Source organism: Cygnus atratus, chromosome 20, assembly GCF_013377495.2.
Source record: "Cygnus atratus isolate AKBS03 ecotype Queensland, Australia chromosome 20, CAtr_DNAZoo_HiC_assembly, whole genome shotgun sequence".
Taxonomy (NCBI): Eukaryota; Metazoa; Chordata; class Aves; order Anseriformes; family Anatidae; genus Cygnus; species Cygnus atratus.
In genome coordinates, this window is record NC_066381.1 from 5057065 (window position 1) to 5067402 (window position 10338).

Below are 10338 nucleotides of genomic sequence, written 5' to 3' on the forward strand. Positions count from 1 at the left end.
TTTCAGCCCCTCTCCGCCGCAGAGCAGGGAGGGCCGGCAGGACAAAAGGCGACATTCTTCAGAGCGGCATAAGCATGAATGGAGTATTGAGAAATGCGATGTTAGGGCCTAGATTGATTTCCGTGCCCCGTAACTGAGCCGTTGGTGTGCTGGCGGGTCTCCTCCGAGCGCTGGGTCGGCAGCAGCCCCACAGCAGGAGCAGGGGTGTGTATGGGGCTGCACCCTACGTGGAAGGTCCATCCTGCACCCGTGGGAAGGTGCTGAGTCCCCATTTCTGACCATCAGCAGAAGTGGCAGTAGCAGCACCCATCGCTCCAAGAAGCCCCGTCCAAGCTGCAGAGTCTAATTTTAGGCCTCCAGCTATCCGAGATTTACAGCCTGGCTTTACAGCCACCGTGAAATAGTGTCCTCAGGATGGCACCCCTCCGCCAGGCCCCGGCAGTGCTGTCCCTGTCCCTGTCCCCATGGTGAGAGCCTGGTGCTGGGGACGTGCTGGGTGCGGGGTGTCCCTGCCAGTGCGCACCCAACAGAGCTAATGTTTACCTTTTCTACAGCAGCTTTTGAACCGAGCAGCAAATGGAGGGGGAATTGTGTCTCTTTAATAAGAGGAGAGCACCGAGGGAGGGAGAGGAGCTGCGCGATGGAGAGGGAGAAGCATGGATGTAGCCAGCCCGATAATTCAGGGAGGGTTTCTTACCAACTGCACGGTGGGAGCCTGGCACAGCCTTGGAGGCTTTTTGCTGGGTTTCCTGCTCTTGTGAATTCTTCAGCCCCGGAGGAGCAATGCCAGGAGCCTCCCCAAAAGAGGGCTGTGACTTGCTGGGGTGACATGAAGCACCTTCACGTCCCAGAAGGGGGCTGCATGGCGTGCTGGAGTGCCACGTCGATGCGGTGGTTTAGGGATTACCCATGCGGACGGGGAGCCTGTTTCCACCTCCTCCAGCGGTTAATTTAATGTGTGCCTCATGCGGCATGGTGTATGCGGTGGGTGTGTGCTGCGGAATCTGCCTGTAACCTCATGCAGAGGACAGAGAAGGACGAACTCCACGGGGGTGCACAGAGGGTGCACCTGGGGCGGTGGCACCGTGGCACAGCCCAGCGGGCAGGATTGTGGCCCGCTGCACGGTGCCGGGGCAGCAGCCCTCAGGGTCCTGAGCTTTGGTTTTGAGGATACAAGGTGCCCCTGAAGCCACACAGGAGAACACCTTGTTCTCAGCAAAAGCCAGCCCGAGCCCTGATTTTGATGCGACTTCTGCTCCAGCCGCCCCCCCGCCATCGCTAACGCTGGTGTCTGCGTGTTCCAGGGGCAGCAGGAACCTCGAGTGGAGATGAGCCCTGGGCCGTGCCCGGTGTGTGGGGCGCTGCCTGCCTCCCTGCTCCTCCTCCTCCTCCTCAGCCCCACAGGTGAGCTCTGGCTGGGCACGGTGGGACTGGGGTCTCAGGCACCGAGGTTCTTCCTCCTGGCTTGCCGCGGCAGGCAGATCGTCTTCGTGCGGAGAGTGTCACCACGTCCCTGGTGGCACTGAAGGAGGGAGCGAGCTTGGCTCTTATCTCCCACCACGGATTATGTGTGATAGCAAGCCCAAGACCATCCGGTGGCTGGAGCAGGATGCTGCCAGCATCCCCGGGGCATCCCCACGGAGGTGTTGGGGGCTGAGCACGCAGCCCAGGGCACAGGCTGGGCTCCTGGCGGGTGCTCACAGCCGGGGTATCGCTGCTTTCACTCTCCTTCGTGCTGTTGGGAAGCATTTCAGTCGAAACTGGTGAAAGCGATTCCTGCTCCAGGATGAGCAGGCCCACACCAGAGCTTCAGCAACACAATTATTCCAGTTTGACAAAAAGCCAAACCACGCCAGTGCTGTGCTGGTGCGGTGGCACCACGCTCTGTGACACCAACCCCTTCACGCTGTCCTGCTCTTCTTCATGAGTGGGCGCAGCAAAGTCACTAACGAAGGGTGATGTGTCCTCCTGGTCGGTGGTTTTGTTTAGAAATGTGCCCTGAGAGGGGCTGTGTTTACACAGTTCTTTCTTCTTTCTTTTATTTTTATTTTTTTGGCTTTGTGAGGCTGGATCAGAGAGAGCTGGAAGCTGCGTCTGTTCCCCAGGAACACCGGTTTCCTCATTAGTGTGGACACACCACGCGCATTTTTTCAGGCCTCCCTTGACTTTGCTGGAGGATGCTCTTAAATGAATGCTTCAGAGCTTTGATCCTGACGGATGGGAGATGAATATGGAATATTTAACAAAGCCATTCTCACACGCTGCTTGGAATAGGTGGCAAAAACCCACCCGAGCCAGGATCAATCACTCCTAAAAACCCCAGCACCTCCACCCACCCTTTGGCATCTCCCCCCCAGCCTTTCCTCCCAGGTGCCAAGACACTGTCACAGCGCCTTGCTGTCATATGGGGGGCCTCCAGCTCCCCCCTTGGCGCCCCTCCTGTGCAGCACCCACACAGGGGGGCACCCTTGGGACACGGCAAGTGCCCGGTGCTGGGTACAGGCAGGCCAGCATCAAGCACCCCCAAAGCAGGCTCCTGGCCAGAAAACGGTGAGAGAAATGGGCTAAATGCTGCTGCAGCGACCCAAAAGAAAGCCCTAGGTACCGTGTGGTGCTGCCCACGTTCCAGAAAAGCATTTCTGTTTAATTGGGCAGACAAACGAGGGGTCCCCCCGCTGCATCCCCAGCCCGGCAGAGCTCCTTGCAGGCTGGGGGGGCGGGCGTTAGTGAGGCAGCCCCTTGCCGGAGGCCTGGCAGCATCCCCCGGGCTCCTGTTTCCTGAAGGGATCAGTTACCAGCAGGTGAGCCCCTGCTGTGTGCTCCTCCCTGCCCACCCCACCAAACGTGCCCCATCTCCTGCCCTGGCACCCGCCAAGGGTCCTAAGGTTCCCTGTGTTTTGGGGCCGCATCCTGAGTTTTCCCTGGTGGGGATGCTGCAGCAGGTGGGTGTTTCCCAGGTGCTTGCACCACTGCGAGGTGGAAGATGTGGTTGCAAGAGGCAGATCCGCATGGACCTGCCGTGCCCTGCAGCAGCAGCACCCTGCAGCTCGCCCGGCTTCGGGGCCACCCTTGGCGTGGCTTCATCCCATCAGCTGTGTCGGTACACGCATCGAAACACACAGCTTGCAAAATGCTGACTGCGTTGTGAAAAAAAAATAAAAAAATACAATGCATAGAGAGCTGCCCAGCGCAGTGTTTTCCATCAGGAAATCACCAGCAGGCTCCCCGTGGCGGCAGGCAGGACCATTTCTCTGGGGGCTGCTGCCGTCGCTCGCCGTGCCCATAAAGCAAAGCTGCTGGCAGCGAGACAACGCGGGGAGCGGAGAGGAGAGGCAGCAGTGAAAGGCTCCTTCTGTCTGGAAGCTAGCAGCTCCCGGGCGCGCGCCAGGAGAGCAGCTTGGTTTCATTAGGCTGCTAACAGCCACCCTTGGCACCTCTCTGCCGAGCTCCATCCGAGGGTTTCGGGGAGCTGCAGGGACCCAGGGGAGCTGAGAGCGAGGGCGGTGGCGGGCGGATGCAGGGGGCTGGAGCTGCCAGCTCCTCTGGAGCAGAGCCGAAATAATTCCCAGCACGTGCAGCTGGTCCCAGCCCTGCTCCCTCCGTCCCTGTGCGTTTATCCGGGGAGTCCTGATCCTGCCTTCTCTGTTTCAGGCACCTCCAAGCCTGCTCCGCTGCCGTTCCCAGGTGAGGTCCTTCTCCCCGAGCCGCTTTTCTCCAGGTTTTGCAGCTGAAGAAAAAAAAAAAATATGCGGTTTTGTTACAAATGGGGCTGCAGATAGGAGGCATGTTGGTTTGGAACAAAGAGCGGCAGCAGAAAGCTAAACTTCTTTTACGGAGAGGAAATAGGGACCCTTTATTAGCCCCACGCTGCTTGTTATCAGGCGAGGAAATCCTGCCAGCCCCTGCCGGCTGCCTGTCCCCGTGTCACTCACTGTGCCCCCGTCAATAAGTCCCTCGAGGGCAGCTTACACACGCGCTCCCCGCTGCCAGCAGCCTGGGGAAGCGTTTCCCTGCCGCCAGTTCCCACTGCGGACCGACTGCGGCCGCGTCCGCCGAGACGAGCAGCAACCTGCTAACTGCGCCTCGTCACCCGAGCCGCGCGGTGGCACACGGCTGGGTTGTTCCCGGGCTGCCAGCAGCCAGGAGGACAGGTGATATTGCACCTCGCGTGATCAAAAAAAGGTGCAGGGGTGCCCGTGTCCCCGCCATCGAGCTCAGTAGGTGTTAGTAATGGGGTTGGCATGCTAGCGGCTGGCCCACGCTGTAGCCAAGAGTCACCCATTCGATCCAAGGAGCGGCGATTCGGGGCAGAATGGGCCCAAAACCTCCATAATGGAGACATTTCTGGGTGTCTGCTGCCTCCTGGCCAGCCCGCTGAGCACCTCGCTGTGCCCGTCCTCGCAGAGCTGCGCCTGGCCAACGGGCCCGGCCGGTGCCAGGGCCGCCTGGAGATCCTCCACAACGGCTCGTGGGGCACGGTGTGCGACGACGACTGGGACATCGTGGACGCCAACGTGGTGTGCCGCCAGCTGGGCTGCGGCCACGCCATCGCCCTGCCGGCGCCCATGACCTTCGGGCAGGGCAGCGGGCCCATCTTCTTGGACAACGTGGACTGCAAGGGCCGGGAGACGGCGCTGAGCGAGTGCTGGAGCCACGGCTGGGGCATCCACAACTGCTACCACTACGAGGACGTGGGCGTCGTGTGTAACGGTAACGGGGATCGGTTCCTCCGGGGCGAGGGGTGCGCGGGGGGCTTGTGGCTCCACGGACCTCCCGAAGGAGTCCTGGGGTCATGTCTCAGAACCTGTTCCTCTGAGGTTGGGTCAAGAGAGCCTCTGCATCCTTCCTGCGACCCTTTTCTTGGCCCCGGTCACCTCCCTGGCAGGAATTGAGGCCGTCTCTCATTCCCTCTCCAGAGCTCTTGCCCACGCCAGCAAGCGAAGGACCAACCAGCAGGACTGCCACGGCCTCGGGGCGCAGTGGGGAAGGTGAGGGGCTGGGAGCCCGTCCCGGCTGGGGGCTCTCTGAGGGGCGAGCGGAGCAGCACCACCACCACCCACCACCACCCACCATCACCCACCACCACCCACCCACCACCACAGCCCAGCCCTTACCCCCCATGCAGCCACCCCGGTGGGTTGCCCAAGAGGAGCAGACCCCCAGCAGCTCCGCCTTTGGGGCCAAATCCTGTTCCAGCACTTCGTGCAGGATCCCACCAGTCGTGCTGCCCCAAAGCAGAGCCCCTGCCGCCCGCTCAGGTGGTTTCTTCCCCACCAGAGCCCAGCTCCGTGGGTCGGTGGCCTCGAGGGGACAGCGAGACGCTTGTCCCCCGTGCTGTCGCCCTCCAGGTGACGGCAGCATCCGGCTGGTGAGCGGGGCGGACGCCTGCCAGGGCCGGGTGGAGATCTTCTACGGCGGGAGCTGGGGCACGGTGTGCGACGACGACTGGGGCCTGAGCGACGCCGGCGTGGTCTGCAAGCAGCTGGGCTGCGGCCGAGCCCTGGAGTCCAAGAGCAACGCCTATTTCGGCTACGGCACGGGGCGCATCCTGCTGGACAACGTCAACTGCGAGGGCAGCGAGCCCGTCCTCTCCGCCTGCTACAGCCTCGGCTGGGGCATCCACAACTGCGGCCACCACGAGGATGCCGGGGTCATCTGCACGGGTAATTGGGGGAAAATTGGGGGGGATAGCCCCGATGTGCCCACGGGGCTGCTGGAGCATCCTTCTCCTCTCCTGGGGCTTGGGATGGGGCCCGACCCCAGCTCCGGGATGGGACAGCAGAAATCATCTCCCTGCCCTCGCTGCGGGGCCAGGAAGGGAGGGAAGGAGCGGTGCCAGCGCCGGGAGCGCTGCCAGGCTCGCCCCCCGCCCCTCTCCCATCGCCTAGCCCCACCATTATCCGCTGATTGCCATTCATAACGTTAATAAGCCCCTTGAATTCCCTCGTTATCGTGGCTAATGACTGGAGCAGGAAGCGCCGCCGCTTTCCTGCTATTAGCCGACAATGGGGCTGATGGGGGGGGGAAAGGGGAAATTTTCTCAGGGTGTCCCTTTGCGCCTCAAACACGGGCCATGTGGGGGCCAGGTGGCAGCGCTCAGAGCCCGTCAGGTGGGGCAGGACCTCGAGGAACCCGGCTTTGGAGCTGGCGGTGGGGCTGACTGCACGCTGCCTGCCTCCGCCGCGCTCCCCGCTGCTCCTTACTCTGCTCATATTTGAATATTTTGTGTATCGAGGCTCAGAAATGTCCTGCAGCACTTCTATGGGGCTTGGAGAAGCTCCATCTCCAGCATGTGGGAAGTGGGGACAAAAGAAGTCTATCTCCAGCTCCATTTCCATCTCCGTCTTCATCTGTCATCTCCATCATCTCCATCTCCATCATGTCCATCATCTCCATCTCCGTCATCTCCATCATCTCCATCTCCATCATCTCCATCACCTCCATCATCTCCACCTTCACCTCCACCATCTCCCTCCATCCTTTCCATCCTCACACCCTTGCACCACTCTGCTCTGCGTCCCAGCCCAGCTGCTCTGCAGCTTCTCCCCGCTTGTCCCCTCTGTCCCTCTGTGTCCCTGCAGGGCTGGACACGTCCACCATCACGTCCTTCACCACCTCGGTGGCCCTGGACTACCAGGAGACGCTCACTGCCACAGCCACAGGTATGGGGTCAGCAGCCACCAGTGCCATGGCGGGGTGGGGGGCTCCAGGAGCTGGTGGCTCCCTGGGCTGTCCCTGCCCAGGGGACAGGGGACCCAGGCGCATCTTGGTGAGGTTTTGGGGCTCTCCTGGGTGACCTTCCCCATGACACATCCCTGGGAACCTCTTGCTGGCCCCTCAAGTGACTTTGCCATGAGGCCACCATGGTGCTGGGGGGCAGCGGGAGCCGGGGCCGGACCCCCCAGTGTCCCCATGTCCCTGTCCTTGTCTCAGCGGTGACAGACGGCCGTGAGCAGCCCACGCCGGTGACCGAGGTGGCCACAACCGCGCTCCTCACGTCCCAGATGGAAAGTAAGCGTGTGGCCGCCGCTGGTGCCGCACGGGGTCTGGTGCGGCCCCCACCCCGAGGTGCCCCTGCCCCAGCCGTGGGAACACGACCCCGTAACCCCAGGGCTCGACCCATACGCCAGGGGCACCCCAGGGCTCACTCCGTGCTGCGGGGGGCTGCCCCATGTCCCCAGGGGTTCACGCCCCTGCCCCCCCAGATTCATCCCATGTCCCCAGGGGTTACCCGATGATCGCAGTGTGCACCGCTGCCACCAGGGTGTCACCCCATCTCCACAGGGGGCTCCCCTGATGTCCTCAGCCCCCCCCCCCCCCCCATCCTTCCATGGTGATCACCCCATACCCACAGAGCTACCTCCTACACCCCTGGGGGCTCCCCCCATCTCCCCAAGTCTCCCCCCATCTCCCCACGCCCCCAACATCCTTCCATGGTGTTCACCCCATATCCACAGGGCTCTCCCCATCTCCCCACGCCCCCCCCATCCTCCCATGCTGTTCCCCCCATCTCCCTCTGCCCCCCCCATTTCCCCATGCCCCCCCCCCAACTCTCCCATGCCGTTCCCCCCATCTCCCCAGGGGCTCCCCCCATCTCCCTGTGCACCCCCCTCTCCCCAAGCTTCCCCCCATCTCCCCAGGGGCTACCCCCACTTCCCCAAGCCCCCCCCCCCCAAATCCTCCCATGCCATTCCCCCCATCTCCCACAGCCCCCCCCCATCTCCCCGAGCCCCCCCCCATCCTCCCATACTGTCCCCCCCAATCTCCCCACGTCCCCCCCCCCATCTCCCCACGGCCCCCCCCAGTCTCCCCACGCCCCCCCCATCCTCCCATACTGTCCCCCCCATCTCCCCACGCCCCCCCATCCTCCCATACTGTCCCCCCAATCTCCCCACGCCCCCCCCATCCTCCCATACTGTCCCCCCCCATCTCCCCATGGCCCCCCCCATCTCCCCACGGCCCCCCCCAATCTCCCCACGCCCCCCCCATCCTCCCATACTGTCCCCCCCAATCTCCCCACGGCCCCCCCCATCTCCCCACGGCCCCCCATCCTCCCATACTGTCCCCCCAATCTCCCCACGCCCCCCCCATCCTCCCATACTGTCCCCCCCATCTCCCCACGCTCCCCCCCATCTCCCCACGCCCCCCCCAACCTCCCCACGCCCCCCCATCTCCCCACGCCCCCCCATCCTCCCATACTGTCCCCCCCCATCTCCCCACGCCCCCCCCAACCTCCCCACGGCCCCCCCCAATCTCCCCACGCCCCCCCCATCCTCCCATACTGTCCCCCCCAATCTCCCCACGGCCCCCCCCATCTCCCCACGGCCCCCCCATCCTCCCATACTGTCCCCCCCAATCTCCCCACGCCCCCCCCATCCTCCCATACTGTCCCCCCCATCTCCCCACGCTCCCCCCCATCTCCCCACGCCCCCCCCAACCTCCCCACGCCCCCCCATCTCCCCACGCCCCCCCATCCTCCCATACTGTCCCCCCCCATCTCCCCACGCCCCCCCCAACCTCCCCACGGCCCCCCCCCCACCCCCCCACCCTTCAGGGTCCCCCCCCCCGTGGCTGTGCCGGCGCCCACCCGCAGGTGGCGGCGTGCGGCTGGCGGACGGCAACGGGAGCTGCCGCGGGCGGGTGGAGGTGCGGCACGGCGGCACCTGGGGCACCGTCTGCGACGACGACTGGGACTTCCCCGACGCCCAGGTGGTGTGCCGGCAGCTGGGCTGCGGCCACGCCGTCTCCGCCACCGTCCTCGGCTTCTTCGGCTTCGGCAGCGGGCCCGTGCTGCTGGACAACGTGGGGTGCGGCGGCGGCGAAGCGCGGCTGGCCGACTGCTTCCACCTGGGCTGGGGGCGGCACAACTGCGGGCACCACGAGGACGCCGGGGTCGTCTGCCGAGGTGGGTCGCGCGAGGTGCCCCCGCCGCAGAGCGGGCGTCGGATGGGGTGGGGGTGGGAGAGGCCGCGGGGGGGGGCAGGGGTGCTCGTTCGGGTGGGGGGCGATGGGGTTTGGGGTACCCCGGTCGGGCGGCGGCGCGCCGAGGTCCCCAGGGAGGTGGTCGCGGCACCCAGCCTGTGGGTTTGGGGGTGTTCGGATGACGGTCTCAGACACGCGGTGTGGTTTTTGGGCGGCCCGGTGCTGAGCCGGGTGATGGGCTTGACCCTGGTGGGTCCCTTCCGATTTGGGATGTTCTGCGGTTCCGTGCTTCGGGGAGGACGGCGGCAGCGGGATGCTGGCAGGTGGCGGCCGAAGCGTGGGTGCCACCTCTGCTCCCATGGGTGCGCCCTGCTCCTGCGGCTACAAGCACAGGGACCACGTTTCCATGCTACGTCACCCGTCCCCAGCTCCCGTCCCCTGCCAGCCGCTCACACGGGGACTCTGAGCTGGCCCCAAAAAGCACGGACATCCCCCGAACTGCCCTTCCCACCCCTTCCCCCTGCTCCAGGTGCTGACGACTCAGGAGACCATTCCCAAGAAGCCACCGTTACAGCCACCACGCCAGCCCCGACCCACCCGGAGGACGGTAGGTGCCCTGTGGTCCCCGGGGGGATGGATGCCATCATCCGGAGGTCCTTGGGACGGAGGCTGGGAGAAGCGAGGCTTGTTTTGGGACGAGCCCCACATCCCCCACCCGACGGGGAGCCACCCCACCCCGACGTCCTCCCCGCAGGCTCCCTGCGCCTGGTGAACGGCAGCCACCGGTGCGAGGGGCGCGTGGAGATGTTCCACCTGTCCCAGTGGGGCACGGTGTGCGACGACGCCTGGGACCTGCGGGACGCCGAGGTGGTGTGCCGGCAGCTGGGCTGCGGGCGCGCCGTGGCGGCGCTGGGGGAAGCGCCCTACGGCCGGGGCGCCGGCTACATCTTCCTCGACAACCTCAAGTGCAAGGGCAGCGAGCCCTCGCTGCTGCGCTGCTCCCACATCCGCTGGGACGTCCACAACTGCGACCACTCGGAGGACGCCGGCGCCGTCTGCAGCCTCCTATGACCGGCCGCCCGCGGGGACCCTCGCGCGGGTACGGCGGGGAGGGGGCTCGGGGTTCAGGAGCTGGGGAGGGATGGGGGGCCCCGTGGGGATTTTTAATGCAGCAGGGTATAAATCAGGCGGGCGGGAGCTGGTGCCAAGCACGCTCAAACGAGACACGAGGTGTGTTTCGAGCCCAGCTTCCCAGGGAAATGAGTTTGGGCAATCACGCTGGCTGCGCGTGGACGTGTGCCTCGCCGGCTCGTGAACCCGCCGGCTGGCTTCACCCGAGTTGGGCAGAAGGGGAGAGGTCTCCAAGGTGATGCGTTCCCATTTAATTCTTTAAAATAGACAGCGGGGGGAGGGAGA

At 64.7% G+C, this 10338-nt stretch overlaps 1 protein-coding gene across 1 annotated transcript; it reads left to right on the forward strand.

The window, feature by feature from the left end:
- The first annotated feature begins 972 nt into the window (after positions 1–972).
- Positions 973–9993, forward strand: SSC4D (scavenger receptor cysteine rich family member with 4 domains). Its single transcript, XM_050714810.1, has 11 exons — positions 973–984; positions 1305–1404; positions 3652–3684; positions 4405–4710; positions 4917–4988; positions 5349–5663; positions 6582–6662; positions 6934–7011; positions 8594–8905; positions 9452–9529; positions 9677–9993. Exons 1-11 carry the CDS (start codon positions 973–975, stop codon positions 9991–9993), a joined length of 1704 nt encoding a protein of 567 aa, XP_050570767.1.
- The last annotated feature ends 345 nt before the right edge of the window (positions 9994–10338 follow it).

What these genes read in the sequence shown, in the direction of transcription:
- SSC4D (XM_050714810.1), top strand. An exon ending in CGTGGGCGTCGTGTGTAACG is followed by an intron (nt 4,711 to 4,916) that starts GTAACGGGGATC and finishes TTCCCTCTCCAG; the next exon opens with AGCTCTTGCCCACGCCAGCA. An exon ending in CCTCACGTCCCAGATGGAAA is followed by an intron (nt 7,012 to 8,593) that starts GTAAGCGTGTGG and finishes GCCCACCCGCAG; the next exon opens with GTGGCGGCGTGCGGCTGGCG.